This window comes from Zosterops lateralis, assembly GCF_965231275.1.
Source record: "Zosterops lateralis genome assembly, chromosome: 6".
In the NCBI taxonomy this organism is placed as follows: domain Eukaryota; kingdom Metazoa; phylum Chordata; class Aves; order Passeriformes; family Zosteropidae; genus Zosterops; species Zosterops lateralis.
Window position 1 is genome coordinate 3,833,700 of NC_139761.1, and position 25,555 is coordinate 3,859,254.

The 25,555-nt window shown below is 44.9% G+C and overlaps 1 protein-coding gene across 3 annotated transcripts in view; it reads left to right on the forward strand.

Annotated features, from left to right (window-relative positions):
- The first annotated feature begins 2,368 nt into the window (after positions 1-2,368).
- The window catches only part of PELI2 (pellino E3 ubiquitin protein ligase family member 2), a 64,814-nt gene continuing 41,627 nt past the window's right edge, over positions 2,369-25,555 (forward strand). For all 3 annotated transcript variants that reach the window (XM_083863727.1, XM_083863728.1, XM_083863729.1), the window contains exon 1: positions 2,369-2,501. In XM_083863727.1, the coding sequence (XP_083719853.1) occupies positions 2,425-2,501 (77 nt within the window). In that variant the 5' untranslated portion in view covers positions 2,369-2,424. The remainder of the gene's footprint in view (positions 2,502-25,555) is intronic.

Sequence of the window (25,555 nt, forward strand, 5' to 3'; positions counted from 1 at the left end):
TAGTGTTTTCCCTACATATTTTTTGTAATTAATATATTTTTTTCAGTAGTGCAAACCAGTCATGGAGTGGGAGTCACTTCTGTGTTTAATGACAGCAAAGTGCTGGGAAAAACACCTGCAGGTTTGGGAAAAGGGTGCAGAGCTGCCCGACTCCCCATTGCTTTCCAAAAAGAGCCGTGTTAGGAAATGAGGAAGAGGAAAAGAGGGGCAAAATCAGACCACCAAGGTCCATCCTCATCCCTCCATCCCCAGGTGGGAGCAGTAAAAGCTGCTCTAAGTCCACACACGACACTGATTGGTGGAAGCCCATCCAAGCTGAGCTGCTGGGGAGCATTTTTTGGAAGAATTTTGGAGTTTGTTAATGCCATGTGAAAGCCAGGCTGCTGCTTTCAGCGGGGGAAATGCAGAAATTGAAGAGGATGCAGCCAGGAGCTTTGTTTTCCACTGTTTTTGGGAATGTATTTGTTCCCTTTGACAGTGACTTACGGCCCGGCTTTCTTTTCTATTTTGTTCGAGCAATAAAGAAGATAAATCTGTAATAATTCAGCTCCCTGTCTTCAATATAAAATCTTGTCTTCTTCACACGGCCCCTGGGAAGATCTCCATTTTGCAGCCCTTCGAGATTGGTTGTGTTTTTCCATCTCACCTCTTCACCAGAACGACAGAAAAATAATATTACCACCTAAAATTAATAGCTAAATACAACTCCTGGCAGAGGGAAAGCTTTGAGCAGGAGGAGCTGGAACCTGAGTGTGACTGTGCCAGTCCCAAGGATGGTCCTCAGGGAAGGTGGATGCTCCCATTTTGTCTTTGATAATGGGCTGGAAGGTTTAAGTATCAGTGTCCTGAGTTGTAGTGTAGGATGTACAAAAAGTGTTTATTCTATCACCATCTTCATGAACTGTTAAACCAGGTGGGGCAGTGTTTTCCCAGGCCCCTCCTTTGGGCTCTTCTGCTCATGGCCCATCAATGCCTTGCCCAGGACTCACAGGGAACTCCCTCCAGGAGTTATCTCTGTTTAATGGGCCATCAAGGAGCCACTGCACGACTCCTCATCCCATTGGGAGATGCTCCCAATGCCCAGGGGGAGGAGCCAAGCATTCCCACCTGGAGAGAATCTGGGATTTGGGACAGGACAAGCAGCCCTGAGCCACTGGATTCCCAGAGGAGCAGAGCTCCCAGACCTTTCTGTGGGATCACTGCTTCAGGAAGAGCCCCTCACCTGGACTGCTTCCACCACCCTGCTCAGGTTGTATTCTGACTCTGTCAGTGCTCTTTTGTGTTATTGCATTTATTTTATTTTATTTTACTTTTTTTACCTTTCTTCTTATTAAATTGTATTTCTGACTTGGAGCCTCTTACTCATTTTGCTTTCAAACCACGACAATCAGCTAATGAGAATTTCTATCCTGAACACGGATTAACATCAAGCCAATCTTTGTTGGCTTTGGGCTTTAGTCAGGTGGGGAGGACAAAGGAGGAGATAAGGGGATGGTGGTGGGGGAGACACCAAGGCAGAAAAAAAAATTCCTTGGAAGTCGTAAATGGATTGAGTTGAGAAGGACCTGAAAGGCCAGTAAAGAACAAAGGGGGTTCGGGAATTTCTGTCCCCTCAGAGGAAGACAGTGGACACAAGAGGCTGGAATTTTGGCTCCACGGCTCCTGCCACCTCCAGGGATGGGAGACAGGCCATGGGACCGGAGAGCACCATGAGGGCACAGACTGATGGTGACCCCATGGAGGGTGCAGGGGGCGGGGGGTGGCCGAGCCCTCCCTGTGGGGCAGGAGGTGACCCGGGGCCTCCCCACAGACCTCCACAGCCCCGGGGAGCTGATCCCGGACCCCCATCCCAGACAAGAGGTGACGTGGCCCTGCAGTGACCCGAACCTGGGGCAGCTGTGGCCCCGTGGATCCGGACACACCCCACAGAGGTGATGTGGAACCCCGGCTGAGGTGACCCACAGCCCCCCGAGGTGACCCACAGCCCCCCGAGGTGACCCCGAGCCGCGGCCGCCAGTGCGCGGCCCCTTTAAGAGCGGCCGGGTCCCCTTTACTCTATGTTTACATAACACGGCCGGGCCGTACCACTGCCGCCCGCGCCGGGGGGGGGGCGCGCCGCGCGGGAATGGGCGGAACCAACCCACGCCCAGCCCCGCCCCGCCCGCCGGCAGTTAATGGGCGCGGGGAGGGCGGGGCCACTCTCAGCCTCGCGGGGGGGGGACAGCGCCGGTTCGCTCCTCCTTCCCCCCCACCGCGGCGGGTTGGTCCGTTCCCCCCCGAGGCTCCGCCCCCCGCCCCCCCCGCGGTGTAGTGGCCGTTGCCGGGGGCCGGCGGCGCAGAGCGGAGCGGAGCCCGCTCGGGACGCGCCCCCGCGGCGGCGGCGGCTGGGACGGGGGCGGCCGGTGCTACCACAGCGGCGGCCTCATGTTTTCCCCTAGCCAGGAGGAGCTGTGCGCGCTGAACAAGGAGCCCGTCAAGTACGGGGAGCTGGTGGTGCTGGGGTAAGCGCTGGGCAGGGGCTCTGGAGAGCGGAGCGGGGCTGGGGAGGGAGAAGCGCAGTGATCCCGGGAGCGGCGGGGGCTGCCCCGCTCGCAGCCTCCAGTTCAGCCTCGGCCCCGTCCCCGCTGTGCTCGGAGGTGGAGGGGGCGCGTGGCGCTTCCCGCCTTCCCGCCGGCCGAGAGCGCGGCGCGGCCGCTGGAGTGGGGGGGATCCCGGTGCCTGAGGGATCCACGGAGGGGAGGGGAGGTCCCGGTGTGCCCGAGAGGAGCAGGGAAGGATGGATGGGATGGAATGGGGGGGTCTCGTTGCCTGAGGGGAGCAGGGCGGGATGGATCGGGGTGGGCAGGAGTGAGCGGGGGAAGGTCCCGGCGCCTGACGGGGCGCGCGGCGCGGCCGTTGCGGGTCCCGGGGCCGGGGGGGGAGCGGGGCGGGAGGGAGCGGGGCCTGCTGCCCCAGAGGAGCCGGGATGGATGGATGGATGGATGGATACATGGATACATGGATGGATGGAGGTCCCGCCGCCGGAGGGGCCCTTGCGGCGCGGCCCTTGCGGGGTCCCGCTGCCGGACGGACAGACGGACAGACAGAGTGGGGTCTGGCCTCTCTCAGGCACGGAGATCGCGGCGGGTCTGGGGAAAAAAACTTCTTTGGGGGCCGGGGGTTACGGGGGGTTATTATGGCACACAACCCCCCCCGGATCCCCGCTGCGGGCCCCGCCGGCTCCGGGAGACGCGTCCTCCTTGCCGATGGCAGGGGGAGAGAGATGCCTTCGGAACGAGGAGGGGGGGTGAAGCACTTATATTCAGATTCGTCCTGGAAATGTTTATTTTCTCGGCTTGATATGGATCTTAAAGTAATCCGCTTGGCATTACGCTGCTGCCCTGCTGTTAAAGCCCGCAGCCGCTCTGCTGAGCGCCGCGGAAACAGAAGAGGGAGAAGCGTCTAAAGCCGCTCTTGCTGAGAGCCCTCGCCGACCTCGGGAGAGATGCTTAATTTCGGTAGTTTAATACCTGGTAACGTGTGGTTAATGGGGTGATTTTTCAGTGCCGAACACAACAGAGTCAGGCGAGAAGCAGCACAGTCACAGCCTCTCCCCCCCGCTCCAGAATCTGGTACATATTTGCTGCAAGGTCGTAGAAAAACCCTGTTGTGGTTTCTTGAAAAAAAAATATTTTTTTTTGGTCCTTTCCTAAAGAGCCGCCTTCACCTTTGCAGAAGAACTGTTTGAACAAGGTGCTCACATCCAATAGTGCATCTTTTTTTTTCCTTAAGGGATGCTCAATGTTTCCTGTCACGAGGCTGGGTCAAGATGCAGTTTTACCGTGGAATAGAACACAGCTGCTTGTCACGAACGTTGTGGCGTAGCTGGCACTTGAAATCCTTGAATTTAAGTCCCTCGATTTGTGAGAAATACCCATAATCACGCTGAATTTAATAAAGAAACATTCTTACTGTTTTCAGGGTGAGCTCAGCCGTGCAACACTGTCTCTGACAATAAAGTCGTAGTATAATGCAGAATCTTTAATTAAATTAGAGTGCATAAATTGATGTTGTGCTGCAGAGGCTCTTTGTGCACAGCTGGAAGCGTTTTCCTTTCTGTTGCTTTACTATTTTTAGCAGCAGTTGAAAGTGCAAGAAGTATGAAATGTTTTGGCTCTGATCTTAACCTGGCAAAGTCTGGTGCGCTTTGCCTTTAATATGGGGACTCATTGATCTCGGCTTATCGGTTCTGCTGGGCTCTTGATCTTCACCGTGTGTGTGTGTTGAAACATGCCAATAAAATCTAAATAAAACGTACACGGCTGAGTTTAGGTCCTGTTTGAGCTTCAGCTGTTCTCTAAAACTCCTGAGGTTGCATCTTAGGTATGAGATGTAGTGGAAATGCCAGGAGATGCTGTCCCTGCAGTGCAGCCAGGGACAAGGAGTCTGAGCACAGGAGCTGAGTGTCTGTGGCTGCTCTCAGACAATGGGGCATTGCCTGTCCCTGCTCACACTGTGTGGTGTAGGGGTAGGTAGGTGTGATGGAAGCAGTCCAAGAAATCTCATGACTTCAGTATCTGTAGTTTTAAATTTTTTAGGCTGATTGTGATTGTTGTTTCAAGACCCATTTGTCACTTCAGGAGTTCGTTGCTGCGTGTCCTGTCAGAGGCGTCTCAAATGTTGTTTGTAATGCCACAAATAATGCAAACGTCCCTCTCTTCTCTTTGGTGACTCAACGTTTGTGACTAGGAACTCTTGGAACAGCTTAAGCTGTTCAATATGCTAAAAAAACCCGCTTAGTACCTGTTTGGTATGAAAATCTTGTAATCTGGAGTTTCATTTAAATAAGACAATGTAAATCTGTTCTCCTCCCTGTAGTGAAACTGAGACCTGGGGAGCAGCAGAAGCGTAGTGTTGCAGCTCCTGTTACAACTGCCTGATTAAAATTGATAGCACAGCCTCGCAGCTAGATTAAAAAAAAAAAAAAAAGGAAGAAAAAGCTGTTTTGAGACACTGTGTGGGTTGTTTTTTTTTTTTTTTTTTTTTTTTTTTTTTTTTTAAAAAAAAGCCTTGATTGTGATGTTGATGAATAACTTGTGTCTTGAACTGTGAGACTTTTAAATTAGGTGGTGAAAAGGATGATGAACAAAGGAATTGGCATACCTGGCAAACTGCTGAGCTCCTGTTTTTTTAAGATGACAAAACTTTCCCTTTATCTTTTTGATTTCACTCTGCCTTAGCATTATTAAAGTGGGGTTGCTGTACCTTGACCTTTAAATCGAGGGAAAGGTGGGGTTTGTTTTTTTTTTTTTTGGCAGGAGGTGGCTCTTCCAGCAGGGCACGTTCCTTTTTTGTGTGGCAATAGTTGTGATTGTTCAGTCTGAGCCTTAAGTGTGTGTGAGCCCCAGTAAATCCCGAGGCGTTTGGTGTCGGTCGGTGCAGCAAACACAATTTCTAATAACACTGTGCAGCGTCTGTGCTGGCAGTGATGTGGCAGCGTGTGTTTGGTTAAGGTTTTGCCGAGGTTTACATAATCAATGTTGTAGTGAATAGAAACAGTTTATGTAAATCGAGCCAGACAGGTCAAGATGGCTGGTAAAGAAGAGATCATCTGCTTTATTGTGGATCTGCTTGTGTACATCTGCTCGTAGCATCATCTGCTCACAAAAGGCTCTGGATTTCTTGGTGAAGCAGAAAACATTCATATTCTAATTCTTTTTGAAGGAAAAAAAAAAAAAAAAAACCAACAAGAAAGCAGCTTTGTTTGAAGTCCTGTCAAAGTAATGGCTCATTATATATTTCTTGGAACTGTGTGGGGCTGGAGGGATTTCAGGAGATGCTGAATGCAGTACCAAGTACCTGAATAGTGTCAGGGTGTTTATTACTGCCTTTGTCAGTAGCTTTTGTTTGACTTACCTGGTGTCTTGTTAATGTTTCGAGGTGCATATCCCAGCCCCTTTGTCCCCTAACTTTGAATTGTGCCCTGAAGACTTTATTCCAGTATAAATTACTCTGCTGGAGGCGTGAAGGAGCTGATCCCTGGGGTGACTGCAGGGGGGGACTGTCACTGAGGGCAGTGTCAGTGGCCTTAAATGTCCTTTGGGACTGCAGGGTGGGGATGGGCAGCTGTGACCTCTCAGGAAAGTCACTTGATTAAAATGTGGTAAATTGAAGGAGGAACAGCAGAGAGACACGAACTGTAGTCAGTGGCTGAGTTGTGGAGCAGTGAAAGATTTGTACCTGACATTAAATGTGGATTTTGGACGTGGTTTCTGGTAGTTGTGTGCGTGTAAATGGAATATTCCTTATTAAGCAAAGGCTTTCTGGGTGTTTGCTATTTCTTAGCAAGGAGGTGCAGCCTGATGCATCCTCAGCTGAGGAAAACTTTGTTGTACAGACTTTGCAGTATCTAATGCATTTATTTAATTTAACCAGGCAAAACTCTAAGGGCTGTCCCTCAGTGTTGTTACAGTAGTCACTTTGAAATTGCTGTCAACATTTTATGGGTAACTTTTCCATAAAAATAATTGAATTGGTTAATTTGGAGGCTTCAGTGCTGAAGGAAGCCACTGTGAGTTGTTATGTGAGCATTGTTTAATGTGGACTCTTGGGTCTCCTTGAATAAACAGGCTGCAGTTTTCCTTAAATTTAACATTTTGAGAAAGTAGAATAAAAGAATAAGGTCTTGGAGTAACCTGGTCTAGTGGAAGATGCCCCTACCCATAGCAGGGGGTTGGAACTGAATGGTCTTTAAGGTCTCTTCCAACCCAAACCATTCCAGGATTCTGCAAAAATTCTCGTGTTTACAGTCATACATTTTCTGGTAATTTTTCAGAAGATCTTCTCGTTGATGGGCCACTTTATACTTGAAGCAAGTTTAGATCTGAAACAGTCTTTTTGTGTTAATCTGAAGGGACATGCATTTTTTAATTCCTATTTTTCATACTAGCTTTTTCTGACTGATCAAAGTTCCCACTGGCACCACCTCCTTGCAGGGTAAATAAAGTTTGAGTGTCTTCTGCTTATAAACACATTTCCATTTTTTAACTTAACCTGTCTGCATTTCTATTTTTTTTTAGCTTACCTGTCTGGCTTTTCACATAACTCTTGTTCATCTCTTGCTGTGCAGTTCAGGAAGAAGCCAGTGCAGGTTCCCAGTGGTGTTGACAAATGCAGATGCAGCGTGAGATCTCTGCTTGTCCTTGAGTTCTGTTTGCTTCTGTGCATGGACTGAAGGAGGAGGGAGAGTCCTCCTGCCTGTGGAATTAAACTGGGGACTTAGTTTGCACATAGATGGATTTGCTGTCTGATACCAGCCTGAGGCTTGGTTTAATGACTTGGTGATTTTCTGCACTATCTGCTGTAGATATATTGGTGGAACTGCTTAGGTGACTCGAGTTCTGCTTTTAAGCCTTATTTGAAAATGTACTTTAGGTTTCATTTAAAGGAGTGACTGTAGCACATAATGGGAGCCAGCAGTTAAATGTGTTCAAGGTCATGATTCTCTGAGAATCATTGGCTCCAGCAGTCATAGCTGCAAGGCTGCTGTTCTGGGGAAACCGATTTTGGGGTGGTTTTTTATATTGCCAGTGGCTTCTTGGAGACCTTTATGTCTTGTGCTGAGTTTATGGTGGATCTTATATGTGCATATTGCAAATGTGATCAGGGTCAGTGACCAGAACTTGCAGTGCAATTAATAAAACACCAGAATTGTGTCTGAATAGAACATTAACTGCAGTGTAGGAAAACAGTGGAAAGGATTATATCTGAGGAAAGGTCTGTGGATTTTTTTTTTTTTTTTTGAAAGCTTGTGTGTGGCTGGAGAGAGCAAACGTTTTGCTTCATTTAAGCTAAGAAAGAAAACATACTTGAGTTGGTTTTGTGCAGTTATCCTATTCCTTGGAGTACTTTTGACTTTCTCAGAGTGCAGATTTGTATCCAGCTGTAGGCTTTATTCACAACATCTCAGTACCAGTGTAAAATCAGAGAGCAGAAACGTCAGACTCTAAAATCTATGTTTATTGAAGCAAATCACAGCATCAAACGTCTGCATGTTTAATGTTTGTTATAAAAAGGAAACTGAGTGCATTCTGGAAGTTAAACTAATCCCCTTGGTGTGTACAGGCAGGAGGTCACACATGGGGAAGTGAAAGACTCAGGATTTTTTCCTTAAAATATGGAAAACAGTCTACTCTGAATAAACAAGTCTGGGAAATGTAGGACTTTGCCTTTGATGCACTTCTTGAGTAGAACCAAGTAGCTGTTCCTCTTCAGTCCTGGCAGAATCAGGGATGAATAGTTTTCCATTTTCAGCTGAAATTTGTAAATGGGTAAATACTGCAGCAGTCCACTTGGTTCTACTTTAAAATATGCATATAAACCAAGAAATTACTTTCTAGGCTGTTAAGGTTTGTTTTTTGTTGCTGAAAGCAGTATCTTTCTTCTGCTATTTCATGTTCCTTCTTAAAAGCAGGCTGTTCTTTGACTGTGATTACATGGTTGCCTGAGAACAGATTTTTCATGAGAAGTCAGGAACTTTTTATTATCCAGTTCAAGCTGAAATTATGGCTGGTTTATACTTAGAGAACTAATGCTGCTCTCTGACTTGCTCAGTAGTGACAGAAGGTATAAACTTGATACTTGAAGATAACAACCTTCTTCTTCTGTACCCTAATGAGGTGTGTGAGCAAGTACTGAGCCTGTGCCTTGCTCTAGGTGGGGTTTGTTGGTTCAGAGTGCCAGCAGAGAAGTTTTACAGCTGTTTGCAAAGTCCTGCAGGAGTGTTGTGTTTCCTGTTGGTATTGTCTGCTCAGCCTTTGGTTCTCAGTTTGTCCTGAGCTTGGGACTGGTGTGGCTGTGGAACCTTCCAAAGATGACTCCTCTGGAGTTAAGTTGCAGTTTTAATGCTTCTTGTGGTGTCACCTCAGCTGTGTCTGGTTATTCTGCACTGTCATACTTGTGGCTTATTTGTCCTGTGGTCAGCAAGGCAAGTGAAGCAGAGGAGGATTTGGTCTAAGCTCCCAGCTTGAAGCAGGATCTCGAGCTGGTTTCCAGTGTACTTTGTGCTCTCAAATCCTTTTTTGCCTTTGCTGTTTGATACCCTAAATCTCATCTGTGTTGAGGATGCTTTTTCTTTTATCAACAGAAATCCTTATGTTTATTCTCGCTCTGTCCCAAGGTCACCACTGGAAGCTTGCATGTGACTTGTCACGAGTTTAGACCTTGAGGGACAGGAATGAGGATGCTGGCATAGAGACTGTGCCTGCTTCCAGAGGCTTCTGAGGCAAAGCTGCTCATTTGGTTTGTTTCATAAAGACATCACCAAATGGTGCCCTTGCATTTTTCACTTCACCTGTGTAGACCAATATGTCGAGGGGGTCCTGCCTTTCCTTTAGAGGGCTTGTTTCCCTCTTGATAAGATGCAGTTCAGAATTTTATGGCTCCATTATCTTTGCATTTTAGTTGTTTTTAGGCGTCTCCTGGTGTAGCTTTATGCAGGTTAGTCCTGGGTCTTGAGTTCACAGTGACATCTCTGTACTTTGGGGGACCAATTTGTGACTTGTCTGACAAACTGTAAGTAACATCTGGGATTAGACTGCTTTAATCCTATTACTTGCTAGCCTGGAATAGTCTTGGTGCTCGTGTTAAGCAAAGAGTACAGTCGAGAGCAGTGGGGGTTCCAAAGCAGAGATTAGTGAGCTCTGAGGGCAGGAGCAGGGCTGTCCCAGCCCCTGGGCTGTGCTGCAGCCCCGAGCACCCTCTGCACCAGCAGCTGTGCCCTCTCTGTGCTCACTGCTCTGTCTGACCTTGTAACGTGACCTCCTGTGCAAATACTCTCCCTGGGTCCCTGCAGTGTTGATGAGTGAATAATGATTTAAAACCAAACAAAGAGCAGGGGAGGACAGCAGGCAGCAAACTGTCTGGAGGGTTTTCTTACAGTCTGAGTAAGGCATCGTGGTGCTGGGAATGCAGCACTAAGAGTAACCTGTCCTTGGTTAGTCTAGGATTAAACATCTCTCCTGCCCTTCCCACAAACAGCACTTGTTGGCTTGAGTTAGAAGATCTTAGGATTCAGGAAGATAGTCCTTGTAGGAAAGCCCTGTACAGTGAAACTTCAGCAGTTTAAAATATTTGGTGTTTGAAGACTTGTCACTGAGGGGCCCTGTGGCAGGAGGATGCAGCATTTTATTGTGATGGGGTTATGAGTGATGTGTGAACAAGGCGACACTGGACTCGCGTTGTCTTCATCAAGACAATGCTTCTGCAGTTACTCGTTGTGATTAGTATAACCTCTGTTCCTAAAAATAGCAAGTATCAGCTGTTTGGCAATGAAGTTTCACTCAGTTCTTCATATTCCAGCCTTGGAAGTCCTCGTGTGAGGTCACTGGGAAGCACAGGCACAGCTGGGCAGTGCAGCAGTTATTGGCTCATGGAGAAGAGAGAGTAATTCAGCTAAAAGCTTTCCTCTGTTTCACAACAGAAATGTCATCTGGAGGGAGCACATTATGGGCAGCAGTTGTGAAAATGGATACAGGCAATGTCTGCAAAGCTGAAGAGTTTGTTGTGTTAAAAGCAAAGTGGTTTGGAGATGAGCTCTGTTTGATGAGGAATGATATGAAGGTGCTGATAAACTGAAGGACCTGTTCAGGCATTCTGCTTTCAACAGCAGTTTCTTTCTGTTCAAAAGAAGGAAAGCAAGCCAACTAGCTATGTTTTGTGCTTCTGGAAGTGATTTACTTCAGGTCATTTAACAGCATAATTTTTAATATTGCACACTGACCTCACTGTAGGTACAACTCGTGTTTCAGGGAGGATGGAGTAGATGTGGGCTGTACCTAATCTGAATAGCACAAGGCTTCCTTTTCTAGGAAATTTACACAAAGGCCACACCTGCCCTCGCTGAATGTCTGTCAATAAAGACCTGGTGTTCTTCTGTCATATTTATTGCTCATATTAACTATGATATAGCTGCATTGCTGTGGAGCAACTAATTGTATTTACCAGAGGTGCTGGCAGGCAGCTGCACAGTGAGTCAAGTGCTGTGTAAAATGTCTAATAAAATGTTCTGCTGCCTCCCCGAAGTAGTGGGGACGGGCAAGAAAAGTTAGGAAGGAGAAGGCCAAGAAGCATTGTAGTCATCTCGTTGAATACTGTAATGTTAACTGACCCCTTTTGTTGCAAAATTTTTTTTCTTTTCTCTTTACATTCAAGGAATCGAGGGCAAAAAGTTATCAGTCCTTCTTTTTGAGGAACGCTTTTAAACTTTTTTTAAGCACTTAGAAATGTAATGATGTGTTTAGTGGGGTTTCAAATTACTCAGAAATGTGTGCTGTCTTTAATTTAGAATCCAGTTCATAAGCTGTTATGAAACAATTTTATTTTTCAAACTGGCTGGCTTTAGTAATGCCTCAACAAACAGGTTGGCTTTACACTTCTAAGGTGTATCCTCTTAAGGCACGGAAATGTCATGGGTGAGGACAGAGTGGGACTGACTGAGAAGACAATTAGTCACTGTATGAAGCTAAACAAATTGAAGTGAATAAAACTTTAAATCTCTGCTTGCCTGTTATAAATAAACTTGAAACCAAATGTGCAAACCCTGGAGCACGTGCCCCTAGGAAGAGTGAAAGAACTGTTTAGTCTGGACACAGAAGTTAATGGGCTGAAACTTTGATATAAGCACAGCTGTATTTCTTCATGTGCAGCAGCATGAATTCATTTTGATTGTTGGTGTCTGATTTAGTGCTGGTGGAGGCACAGCCTTTGAAACAGGAGTAGTGTGTGTGTGTGTGTCCTCCTTTCACAGGAGGGGCTGTGCTGGTGAAAGATAGCGAGGGCTGCGTGGTCCCTGCTGCCCAGCACATCCTGTGCCAGGGTTCAGCACCTCACAGATTGACTGTGTTTTTTATGGAACATTGGCTAATATACCAAAATGTTGCTGTACTTTCAACTTGCCTTTCTCCTAGTGTGTGTTTGACCTCTGAGAGCAAATAGCTGTGCAGCTCAATACTTGGATTCAAAATCATTTCGGTGTTGAAGAAGAATCTTTCAGATTTGATAGGATTCATTACCTTGTGCCTTGTGCCCTAACCTTCCTGCTAACATACCTGCAATACTTGCTTTGAATTGCATTCTGAGTGTTAAAATTTGCTGGAGTAGTTTCTCAGTGCATTAGGGAGTGAGTTTTGATTCATGAGTTTGGTGTGTGGCTTTCTGTGCTGGGCAGTGGGCAGAAGTCCCGTTCCAGAACCTCGTGTGTGATGGGAGAGGTGGCAGTGCCCTGCTGCAGGTCTGCAGTACAGAGAAACTCTTCATAAGTGTTTCCTCATCTGACTCTGCCAGAAGATTTAATTAATTAAAAGTGGGCTGTCAGTACCTTGGTGGCTTTTGCCAAAAAACTACCGGCAAATTAAGCAAATGGAATGATTTGGTGTTGGGGCAGATCTATGAGGAGGCAGGTGTTGGTTCAAATGAGCAGCTGAGTAACTTTTCATCAGAGCAAAAACTGGAGAAGGAAGTTTGGCAACAGCCAAGTGGTCAAACCTTGCGTGGTTTTTTACTCCACCTTTGTTTTAGGCTGGGCTTCACTGGAAGAATGAAAAGAATGAGAGATGCCTCATGACACCTCTGGTGATGCAGCAGCCCTTGGGATGGCGCTGACATTGTGGGAGGTTGTAGGATCTCCCTCCATGGGCAGTGGCCGTGGAAGCTGCAGTGCTTTGGTCTTACTGACTGTGCTCAGATCTGTTCCCCAGGTGAGATGCCTTGTTCAAGGTGCCAGGGTAGAGACTGTAAGCTGCTTGTTTGGTTTTAGGGATGTGCACTGTGAATTTTTTTCCCTGTAATTTCCACAGATGTTTTCTTAATACCCAAATGTTCTTTTCTACCCTTTTTGGTCATGAGTCCCTGGACTCATTTAAAAGACTTTGATGGAGCTTTCCCAAAATCTCTAGATATGTTCCTTTTGCCTATGTAAGATAACTAAGCTGGGTTTTTTCCAGTATTCTCACAGTCTGCTTGCTGTCAGAGCAAAAGGGCTTTAACTTTTGACTTGGGTTTGGTGCCTTTTTCCATGTTTGAGCACAAAGTGCTGGAGCTCCATTGATTGCTTAGCTGTGCCTTATCTCTGGTTGTGCAATCCCCCTTCCAGCTGCAGAACTGGAGTGCCATATATCCAGTTTTATTGCAAGTTTGGAGTTTCCAGCGTGCAGAGACTGGTGTTACCCAGCAAATAGCTGTCCATGTAAGGATGCAGGAGGACTACAGCAAGTACAGTTCCCTCTGTAAGCAAAGCCAGGGTTTAAGTGATTAACTGGGTCTAAGTCAAGCTCTGTGTACCCCCTCCTAGTTTATTATGTGCACTGTGGCTTCAAACTCAGCTCAGGAATTGGCCTCTGATCACATACGGCTGGTTTGCATCTTCAACTCTTTGGAGGAGACTGGTTTATGTTACGGCTTTACCTACTGGAAATCTCTTGGTGTAGAGAGAACAATGGTGAAATGATATTTTGTCAAAGGGTAAGCAGACTCTTGAGGCAAAAGTGATTTGCTCTTTCACCTCTGGGCATTCTGTAGCCAGTGCAGGGTGGGAAGGAAGGAACTGGATTTGGGGTTGGCTGGGGTCCAGTTGCAGACTCTATTCAGATCCAAGCCAGAAGGAGTATGGGCTTATTTGTAAGTTTTGGGCAGAGATGACAGTTGAGAAAAAGCAGCTGTCTCACTTTTGTGAACGGATGAAATTAGTTATGAATGTGTCTGGTGGTAAAAGTGGGATGCTTTGTGCTGTGCAGAGATTGAGAAATGCATTAAAGATCAGTTTGTCATGCCTAAGTCAGGAGACTAAAAGACTTAGCTGAGTTAAACTAAAAGAGATAAGAATGTATAGTGCTCTTTAATATCCAGAAAATAAGTGTATTCATTTGTAAAAACAACTCATTTATTGTATCCACGAGTACAAAGGAATGTTCTCCCACCTCCTGCACATTCTTACTTGTGTATGAACTGAGTGGAGCTTGTGTAAGTGAATGTGAGTCATTTTCTTCCTGCTTCTCTTCCTAGACTTTACTCTGTATTTGGAGAAAGATGGAGTTTATTTGATGTACAAACCTATGCAGTGTGATTTGTCAAAAATTTGTCAAAATTTAAAAAATGTGGTATAGCAAGCAGAATTTGACAGTACCTTTTAGTTTCCTTATTTGTTGTTTGTTTTGGAAGAACAGAACCCAGATGATGACTGTTCAGATGGGCAGTTTGTCTTGGAATAAACAAATCCTGGTTAAAATCTGGAGAAGTTCTAACCAGGTGCTTGTTTCACAGTGATGGTTATAACTGCTTGTAGCCTCTAGAACTGCTGGTGTTTGTGGTGTGGGATAAGCTGTTTAAGGATCTGCTGTTAGGACAGAGCAAACAGTTAGTTTTGAGATGGTGATGATGCCACAGCTGGAGTGAAGCAGTTTTCTTGCAGGAGGACACTGAATCCTCAGCTCTGCTGGCACCACTGGCTCCCTGTCCCAGTCATTTTCCATCTGCCTCTGGTGAATACGCCGTGATTTACTGAGAGATGTAGTGACAGCTGAGGTTGTAGTCTGTAACTGGAAATGAAGGATGTCACTGAACTGATTTTATTCCACAGCTTCCCGATGCTGTTTGAGCTCTGGTGAGGAGAAGGCTGGAAGATGAATGAGATTCCCACCCCCCTCCTTGTTAGACATCAGGGAATCCATGTGGCTGACTCTCACCTCTGAGAAAAAGCTTCAATTGGAGCTGTCACCTCAGTAGACAAAGAAGGAATCCAACTGCAAGACATGTACCCAGAGGAAATCATGCTTTGCTGGTTCCCTGGCTTATGAAACTCCTTGTTTTTTCATTGTTCTCCTTGTCACTACCAGTGCTTCACCTCTGCTGCCTGCAGTGGTAATAACAGTGTTGGGATATCGAGTTTGAGTCAGTGGGAATGGACACGAATGTTCTGCTTCCCCAAGTAACTGAGGGGTGGATGTAGGAGAAGTTTGGGTGTGGAAGAGAAAAACTCTGAATTTTGTCTTTTCTTGGAAAAACAGCTGTTTGGAGTAATTTTAAACACAACCTCAAACTGCTTTGAGAGTTGTCAACAATGTCTCATGTAGTTTAGCAGCCTCATATTTTGTCTCATGTATGAGCTCAGTTCAGAGCTAAGAATAGTATTCTGTGTTACTCAAACATTTAAATTTTCTGGATGTGGAAAGTCTCATTTTCTTAGTGGTTGTGAAACAGCAGAGTGGAGGATTTTTGTCCTTGGCTAAAACTCTGAAAGGAAAAACTTGGGATTTGTCCAGACATGAATGGCTCTCCTGTAGATTTCAGCCTTGTTCCTTTATAATGGGCAGTTCCAGGGGATTTGCTTCTGAGTCTTACAAAGATACTGAAACAAACTGATGGGCTGTGAGTATTTCTGGATGTCATTCTTATCTTCTGCTCCCCCTCAAGGTGGTGCAGCCAGAGAGATTTCTACAAATGCTCTTTTTTGATAGGGCTGTAGGAGGAAAGGAAAACAGTTGTGGGAGACCCTTAGAGATATTCCTATGGGTATAATGCCAAAGAATTGACAGAGTAGCAAGGGAAGGTGTGGTTTATGTTCTGAAATGCACATGCAGCACCTTTAGCTGGGCAGGGGAGCACAGGAACGAATTTGGTACCTTCAAAACCCTCATGAAAACGAGATAGTACAGACATAATCTGAGTCTTGCACATCCCCATGCGCTGCAGTGGCTGCAGAGCTCTTTAGCTTTGTACCACTCCCCTCTTCAGCTGGAAACAGTGCAGCACTGCCAAGGTGCCCTTATGGAGAGTGATGTCAGGTATAAAAACTTGAGGGCAGCAGGGAATCTCTCGAGCCAGGCAGCTGTAATCAATTACTTGATTTCTGTGTGTCTGAACCAGCTCCTGCAGTCATGCTTTGCTGGGCAGTGCACTTCCAATTTCAGTCTTGGGCTCATGAGCTTTATTTCCACAGCTGAATTTCCATTTGGCTTGCAAAAGCTACTTCTGAGTCCTGTAATGCTGTTTGATATTATGGCCTGTACTTGGAGAAACACTGCTTTAAACAGATCCTCTGTTTTCTTGGTCTGGTTTGCCCCATAGGGCATTCTTGCCTTTAAAATCAAAGGAGTCTGGAGCAATAGAGGGAAACATATGGAGTGGCTTGTTTTCTTGAAAGTCGGTGAACAAAAATAGTAATAGTACTCTGTCTGTCTTTGTGGGTGTTGGCAGAGAAAAAGAGCTGGATTTCCAAAGGAAAAAAAAAAAAAAAGAGGTAGAACTATCTATGGTTTTAAACTTATTTTTCTGTTCTACAAACCATTGTGCCACTTGTGCACATTACTAAATGTCTGTTGGAATGAAACTTCAGCTTGCAGAGCGTAACCAGAAGTAGGCAGGCTCGGAATAGCCCTGCCAATGAGCTGAGTGAGATTTTTTGCTCAAGGAAACTTCTCTGCTGTAGAGCCTTCAGTGTGGCTTGAGAGTTTCAGAGCTTGCATCTGTGTATAAACACAGCCTTGTGTGGTTGTCTTGCATAAAACTGTTCAGTGAGGAGGAGATGCTTTCCCATCTGCAGAGCCCAGCAGTGCAAGATCTCCTGTTCAGGCACTGCTACATGCTCTGGAGTGAGATTGTTCAGAGATCAGACTCCCTGAGCATTTGGATGTGAAAAAAAAACATTAGGAATTCATCACTTCTGTTGCTTTGATTTGTTCTTAGTAAGTGGTGTTTTCTGAGGCCTGTGAAAGGTCAATGTTTATTTTATGGAGCGTTTTGGGGAGCCTCTCAAGGGAAGCAAAATCTCAAAATTCTGTTGGTCAAAGTATGAAACTGAAAGACTTTTCTGTCACCAAGGTGTACACAGATCAGAATTCATTCTGCTGATCAGCAGTAAACACTTAATGGCTTTGCAGAAATCTTTTCCTGCCTAGAGATGTCTGATTAACTTTGTTATAGATTATGATAAAAGCAAACACCCAAGGTTGCTGTGAATTACTAAGCTGTCAGTGTGTTTTAAGTCTGAAGAAGATATATTGAAGTCTAGCTCTCTGCACTGCTGCACTGGTAATTTCTGGTTTATTAAGACTTTTTAAAAACCCCCACAGTTACAGCAGTGCTGTGATGCCCCTGTATTTACGGTCCACACACAGATCCAGTAGGTCTCAGGTAGTTCTTTCAGGCTGAGTATGAAGAATAATTTATCCTGTGTGGATTTTAGGGCACATAACACACTCGGTAACCAAGAACAGGCAGAAAGGTAATTCTGTGCTTTTTCTCTTTACTTACCACTCTAAATGTGCCAGGAGCAGGCAGTGCAGTAGATTATCTTCCTTTGACAGCTTGTGCCAAGGAGCAGTTGATATAATGCAGGATCAGTGATATTAAGGAAGCTGCTGTGTTCAGAGGCAGCAAGACTTGCAAGTGCTACAAATAAGGAAACCCAATTCTTTATTTTCTTTTTCTGAGGCAAATATTTGGGATTGTGTTCAGCAGTTGGGGTTGAACTGGGAGCTGTTGCATTTGTAAGGGTGTCTTTTTCCCTGGGAAACGAAAAGGAATGTTAAAATTGATAGAATTAGACTTGGATGTTGCAGCTCAGAATGCAGTAGTTGAGTGCCTCACTTTCTATTCAGTGCACTGCTGGTGAGATCACCTATATTCACAAAATGGATGCAAATTTTATCTCCTCCTCTGTGCTAAATGGCACTGAAACCGACCTAAGAAGATTCTTGTCATGCTTGAGTGTTTGAAAAAGCTGTAACAGACATCCTGGAACTTCTTCCACTGTCTGTGAAATCACAAAAATGACATTGCCACTGCTTGTATTTGGAGGTGAACTGAAGTTATAAGAAAGCTATCACCTTTTCTTATGGAAATGTGAACTATCAAATAGTCCTTGATAGGGCTTTAGGGAAAGCACTTGATTTCTTAGGAAATGACTGTTGGGACTGTGCTTTTTATTTTCAATGGCTCAAATGGTCCTTTGAGTGAAATGTAGTTTCTCCGTAATGTTTAATGTAGCGCAGTTTCAGCTGTAACATTGGTGTTATTGCTGTTCATTCCTCAGGCTAAAATTTGAGCACTTTGGTTTTGCACCTTTGAGCTTGTGGGAAGTACAAATAGTTTGGGAGAATGTTCAGAATGTCAGGGGCAGGTGAGTTTTGAGGTCTCTTGTCCCCTTGCATGCTCTATGAAGTCTGATTTGTCTCAATTTTGAGACTTGCAGCCTTTTCCTTGATCTGATATTTAAAAGCAGTTTGTAAATAGTTTCCAAACAAAGCTGTGTGGTTCCTGAGCCTCTGGTGGTGTGGATCAACACTTTTCCTCCTTCCCTTCTTTCCTCCTGTGCTCCAAACCCCAGCTGTGTGTAGTGCTTTGCTTTGAAAGGGATTTTGTGGGGTTTTTTTCTGACTTGTTTTGAATGCAGTGGAAGTCAGATCTCGCTTTCTGCTGTGTCTGTGTGTATTTAACCAAACTCCATCTCAAACAATTCCAGTGGCATTTGGTAGATTATAGATCCCTCTCAGATGAGCAGCATTTCCTCCGTGCTATGAGAGGTTTAGGGTTGGAAAGAGGATTCTCTGAACACGGTGCTTTGCCCACCTCTTGTGCTCTTGAGCTGGAATAAAAGGCATGCTTTGAAATGAACCTGATTAGTTTATACCCTGTATTTTGCTGTGCACTAACAGTGCTGGTTTTCTGCAGCCGTGAATGGTTTTAGCTGACAGCTTTGGAGATGGGCTTAAAGCACTGAATAAAATTGCCTCCTTGTTAAAATGAATGCTGGGGGGAGCAGTAAAATGTTGGAAATAAGGATTGTTAAGGAAATCATTATGTGAAAGAAGAGGTTTCCTTACCCTTTGCTTTCTGGAAGGGAAACCTCTTGCATTCTAATGCTCTACTGGCATATTACTTTCACTGGAATTGCTATAATAATATCTTAATTTTTTTTTTTTTGTTTTTGTTTTGTTTTGTTTTGTTTTTGTTAAAGTTGCTACCTTTCTTTTCCCCTGATCATATCGTGGTTATGGATGACTTCAGTGTTTTATGTTGTGAGACTCAGGTCATCCCTGCCCAGAGAGTTTTTAGCTATGAAGTTGTTTGGAGCTGTCAGGTCATTTGACTGCTTTAATTGAAGCTTATCCTGATGCTCCAGCAGGCTGCATCAGCATATTCCTTGGGTTCTTCCAGAGTGTCAGCTTTTAATCAAACTCTTGTGCTACTCACACAGCTGTCTTTGATTTCACAAAAAACAAAAGCAGCGTTATTTTCCAGAAAAAATAATCTGGGACAAATAACAAACCACTCGCTAAGAAAAATCAAGGAGAGTAATAAGAATTTTCTGCAGAAAGTTTCTCCCAGGCCAGAAGAAACACCAGCTCTTTTGTATTCCTGACTGGATCTCCCTGGTCTTGTGTGCCAAGTAGCTGCTGTAGTAAAGCCCTGACTCCTGTGCCCCTCACTTGGGGACTTTGGCTTCTGCTACTTCTGTATTTTCTTACTCCAGAATTTCTTCCTTTTCCCTTCAGTGAGGAGAAGACTATCAAAATAGCAAAGAGTTTTGGAAATCTTGGAGGAAGCTGGATGTGTGATGTTAAATAAAGCTTATTAAAAGCAACTCTTACCCAATCCATTTGGTATTTGCAAGCCAAGAGCATCCTTTAACGTTTTGTGTAGAGTGAAGTTAACACAGCTCAGGTGTGTTTTCCCGCATTACGTAAGTTAAACATACATGAGGATTAGTCAGCTGTATTTTCTGTAAATATTCTTCCTGAAACAAACTTGATTTTTTTATTACTTTTATGTTACAGCTGTTGTAATAATAGCAGGGTTGTCCTGCTGGTGCTGGAAGGGGATGTATGGGGCGGAATAATTAAAGTAATATGAGTTAAGCTGATCTGGAGGGTACCAGATTCTTTCATCTCTTGGTGGGTGGAGGTGTGGAGGAACAGGAGGAGGCCACAGCAGCCAGGAATAGCCTTTCCCCTCCCCAAACCAGAAGAGTGACCAGTTCTGTTCCAGAACATCAGGGAATAATTAAGGTCACCCTGGAGAACCTCAGCTACTGCACATGTGACTGTTGTGGTGTTTCCAGCAGATAAGGTTCTACTTAATTTGTGTATACCCTGGGAAGGAGGAAAGTAGGTTCTGGCTTATCAGATCTGCAGTAGGTGCCTCTGAAAGCTTTTTTTTTTTTCATGGTGTACATAACCTTTTACTGACTGCTCAGCTAATCCGTGGGGCTGGGTGGGTGGATGTGAACATAAAAGCTCTGTGAGTGTGGTGTGAGGCTTTGAGGCCAGCTCACTGCTGGGTTCCTGGTGGTAGGAGCAACTTTTGAAAGGTAGCTAAAAAAAAAAAAAAAGTAATTAAAAGTAATTCCTAATTGTGACCCAGTGATGCAAATCAGCCTTTTCTCTGAAAAATGTGGGGTCATGGCACAGATCAGGGCAGGCTGCATTTCACTGAATCGCTGCAGCCTCTTTGAAGGCTCCAGGACAGTACAGGGAGCAGTAAACAAAGCAAGGAGTAATAAAATTGGTGCTGGGGAGGAGGAGAAGGCTTGTGGTGAACACACAGGGCTAATCACTGTGCAAACAAGTGTTCCAAAAGTGCTGGAGAAGGGAATGCTTCCTGGAGTGTTCTGTGATAGTAAAATGACTTCACAAATGCAAGTTGTAAGAACAAACACTTGTCTCAGAAGCCAAAAAAAAAAAATTCAACCAACAAACAACCCCAAACTGATTATAGCCACAATTAATAACTCCACCATACCTTTCTTAGGGATAATCAAGTTCACAGATGCAAAAACATTGCTTTTAATTGGGTAAAGAGATGAGATTATTTGGGACTTTGGAACTCGCTGGTTTGGATTTTCTTGCTCTGCAGGAAGACTGGCTTGGTTAAGCTGCACGACTGGTAGTGATTAGGAGGCATTTCTGCCTATGGAGGTGTCTTAGCCAGCAGAGTCTGAGGTGGGACTGTGTCTTTTCATTCAGGACTTCCTCCCAGGTTGCATAAAGCAAAAGTCTTGGATCAGTGGCTTTTTGTTAATCAAAGGATGGAAGCCCTTTGGTTATCCATGAGTTGGTCATTGCTGTAGCCTTTCTACTTAATACTACTTCAGTTTTGCTGTTGTAACTACTTAAAGCATTTTCCTTCAGAAAGAAATCAAAATCCGATGGGAATTAATCTTGTAGCACGTGAGCCTGCCGTGAGAAGGAAGAGAGAACAGGTTGTTTAAGCTCTTTGGTGGATTTGGCAGGAAATGCAGGAGACTTGCTTGACCTGGATCTCCTTTGCCATGTGCATGGGGGGAAGTTTTAACTCTAAAGAGGTTAAAACACAGTGGAGAGGTTTGGATCTTCCAGAGGTGTTATGGATTGACTGGTTCAAACCTTTGAGTTGGGGATGGGGCAGGCGACTCTCCCAGCTCTGTTTTCTGTCGTGTGTGGTCAGAAAGCAGCTGTACCTTTTTTCCAGAGGTGCATTGATGCAGTGGGGACAGGGAACCTTTTGGTCAGTCAATGCTTGAGTGGCTGGAGATGAGGGCAACAAGGATAAAACAGTGTCCTCCTTCCAGCCTCCAAGGAACTTCAGCATTACAGATGTTTGTTGCAGTCCTGGGCTGTTAAGGAGCAATTCTGTGTTCACTGCCAACAGGAATGGGATTAGCAATACCTCTGGTGGTGGAGGCTGCTTCTGGGACAGATATTGATGGCTGCAATCAGCTGGAGACAAGCTGAGACCTAAATTCATCTTGAGTGAATATCTGTGACACTGATACAGCAGCAGAGAACACAGTTCAAAGGAGGCAATGAACCAGGAGTGTCCTGTTGGTACAGAAGGACTCCTTAGCTGTGCTTTTGCTATTTGGCAACTCTTCCCCATGAGATTAAGTTTGAGAATAACTTCACTGTTCTGTTTCACTGAAATTCTCAGATAACTGGCAGACAGCAACTGCTTGTTTTCTGAAGCTGTGATGCAGAAAAATGTGTTGGAAATAATGCTTGCCTTTTTGAAAAGGAAATCCTTAGCCATTCTCTTGCTGAAATATTGCTAGATACAAAATGAATTGTTGAGGCTGATACAAGGGAAGAGGGTGTAAAGACTATGAAGTACTGGCAGTGATATCATATAAAGGGAGACACAAATATGCTTATTTTGTTGTCAGCTTTGTGTATGTTGAAGCTTTCTGTTTGTGTTTTGCTATAAATATATGACTTTTTCTCTTTCAATATGTGTCCAAGGGAGGGAGTACTGGATATTTCAGCAGCAGAAGGTTTTCCAGTTAGTCAGGACTTGAGTGTGGAGCAGTGAAAAGCTCTGGGACTGGGTGTTTCAAAGGTCAATAATGTCTCTTTAGCCTTCATGTGTGGTGGATGTCAAGATAGCTGTAGACTCACACCAAGGGGATCTCCCCTGCTCTCTGCTGTTTCCCATGTTGCTGATATAACTGTTCCTGTGGCTTTGCAGTGGGCTGGAGAGTGAGGAATGTGGTTTTAAAACTGAACTTTAAGCATAAATCTAGTTTTTGTTTCCCCTTCACGTGAACCAAGGAGAGAAGTAGTGGGAGCGGATTAACAGACGAAAGGTGAGGCTGCTGCTTTTGGCAGCACTGTGGGAACACACTGGTCCAGGGATGGTGAAAATACAGTGTAAGCACAGACTGAATTTTGCAATGTGTGGTGTATGTACTACAGGATTCAACCAAATACGGGATCAGAATGTACTTACAGGAGAAGATGTACTCAAGTCTGATTTCACTTCTTCAGCTTTATTGTTTAGTGAGCAGAGATGTGCTGTTTGACTCACTAAAGCTATGGAAACAACTGAACTCTGCAGCATCTCATGTGTTTATAGCCAAGTCTGTCATTTGGGATGGTTTTCATCCAAAAACAATGTGCTATGCTGTAGATCTGTTAGTAATAGACAATGAAAGCAAAGTAAAATTACTCCTTTTTGTCTGGGAGAAAAATATTACCTGTGAAAATCGGGAGTTGTTCAGTTTTAATCTTTTGGGATGTAGTTTGCATAGGTATGCAGAAGTATTTAAGTTTCTGATGGCTTGTATTTTGATAGCATTGTAAAAAAAATTAGCTACATACAGCACCTTCAATGTGAGCTAGTAGATGCCTTAATTCTAAGGATGACTTCTTTGAGCTGAAATCAAATTTTCCAAGGTGCAGGTCAAGATTTAGAGCTCTTGTTCCAAGTAACAGAACTGTCATTTACTCCTTGCTGCTGTCTAGGCTGGGCTTCAAAAAAAAAAACAAAAAACACCAAAATAAACATAAACCAAAAAAGCTTGTGTAACAAGCCTTCTGACAGACAGTTCAAAGCTCGTTGCTGATCTCTGAAGTAGACAAGTCCTTGTAGTAGTACGAGTAGTACAAGACTTGTAGAAAGGAGGAACTTGCCACAGTGGACTGTGGGAGAAGAGCATGTGTGGTCTTGCTCTCCAGACAGCCCTGAATCCAGGCAGAGGAGAGGCTTTCATTACCCAGCCCAGCCATGGGAAAAGCTTAATTGGAGTTTGCAGCTCATTGTATACCAAACTCCCCAAGTGTTTGATGTAAATCTGTAGGAAACTGGCTTTGATAATTATGGTGCCCATAGCCCATGCCAGCACCACTCCCTTATTTGCAAGGAATGGTGCTATCAACTGAGATAATTATCCCAGGAGGTTTCATGATGCAGCTTGTCCCAGTGCTGCTGTCACTGAGGAGCATTTGCAGAAAGTACAGGACTGCTCCTTCCACGGGTGTTTGTGTGATGAACATCTGGAGAACTTCCAAAGTGCCCCATGGGTCTGTGTGTGTGGGCAGGGTGCTCTCAGAAATGATTCTTCTGTCACTGTGAAATTGATTTTTTTTTCCTGGTTTATTAGTTGGAAACAATATTTGTTCCAGGCTTTTTGGTTGATATGAAGGAGACTTCCAGCTGCAGGTTCTTTTGATAGTACTGACCTTCTTGTGAAGGAAGAAGTTGTGTGCTAATGTGCTGGTCCCTAAGCTGGTCCTGGAGCTATTGGCAGAGTGCAGAGGAGAAGGGAAATGGCTCCTGCTTGTGGAGTGGCTTTGTGTTTGGTGATGGGGAATTTGTGTCCTCAGTCCTTCTTCCATCTGTGATTCCATCCTGTTGCTGCTCAGAGGGTGCCACGTGTTGCTCTCCCAGCACTGCTCAGTGCAAGAGCTGAGAGCGATGGAGAGGAGAGGGCAGGGCAGGGTTTTTTTTATAGTTCCTCTTGCCTGTGCCTGGAAAAGCTGCCCCAGCAAGGTGTGGGCAGCTATTCCTCCTCCTGGGTGCTGAACCCAGCTGTGTCCTGTGGGACAGCTCCTGTCGGGAGGGCAGAGACAGCCCAGGCTGTGGGGCTGCTGCCTCAGGAGCAGAGCAGGGCAGGGAGGGTGGGAGGGAGCAATCCTGCCAGGCTGGGTCACTGGGCATATGGAGCTGGTTCAGGGGATGGGAAGCAAAGGTGTGGCTGCAGTGCCATGGGGAGAGTTGGTTTGTGGGGAACAGCCTGAGAGGCCCAGCTGTCGTGGTTTGAAAGCAAAACGAGTGAGAGGCTCTAAGTCAGAAATACAGTTTAATAAGAAGAAAGGTAAAAAGGTAAAATAAAACAAAATAAATGCAGTAATACAAAAGACCACTGAGGATCAGGAGTGGAGGTGTCAGTAAAGCCCTGAAAGCTCTTCCAGCTGAGAGTTGGCAGGAATGATGGTGAAAAGCCTCTACCTGACCTAAATCTTGGGGGTGAGATGATAGTGAATTCCCTGCTTGTGCACTGCCAAGAAATTTCCAGTTGATCCCTTCCCTGGGGAAGGAGCTCTGTCCCCTTGAGGCTTCAGACTTCTCTGAATAATTAATCCATTGGGTCTGTGTCCTCAGGGAGAGATGAAAGAACTGTGGAGGGCTCATGTGTTACACCTGATAAAGAAAGTCATTAGTGAGGCTTCAGATAGTCACATAAATTAAAAACACTTGCATCTTCTCTCCTTAATAATAGATGAAGCCTTTAGGATTAAAGTTTTTATAAAATGGGGGGGACACAACTAGCAAGGCATTCTGTGTGACTAGAATGCCTTCTCATAGTTCTACTTGCCCCTAAATTACTTTGGTTTTCCATATTTCCCCTGTTCTCCTCCATTCCTGCATGACACGTGGGCAGATGAATTGTAGGGTAAAAACATTTTAGAGCTCCTCATGTTCTGAAGTGAAAGTGAAGTTGTAGAGTTTGTTCTTCCAAAGTCCTTTGAGTCTAGAGGTGAAGAAGTGTTTCTGTGGCTGAAAAACTGAGTATTTAATTTGTAGTTAATTACCTTTTTAATGAGAATAAAACTTCAGCCATTGGCAGGTAAAGAATGTTTGAATGCTCAATTCAGGAAGCAAAACTTAGCCTGAAATACTTTTTTTAAATTTTTATTTTTATTGTTTCACACCATGCATTTGATGATACCAGAATATTGTGGCCAAATGACCTCTCTCTCTCTCTCCCCCCTTTGCTGTATTCCAAACTGGTGGTGTTTTATGCTAAACTTTTCCCCTTTATTTCCAG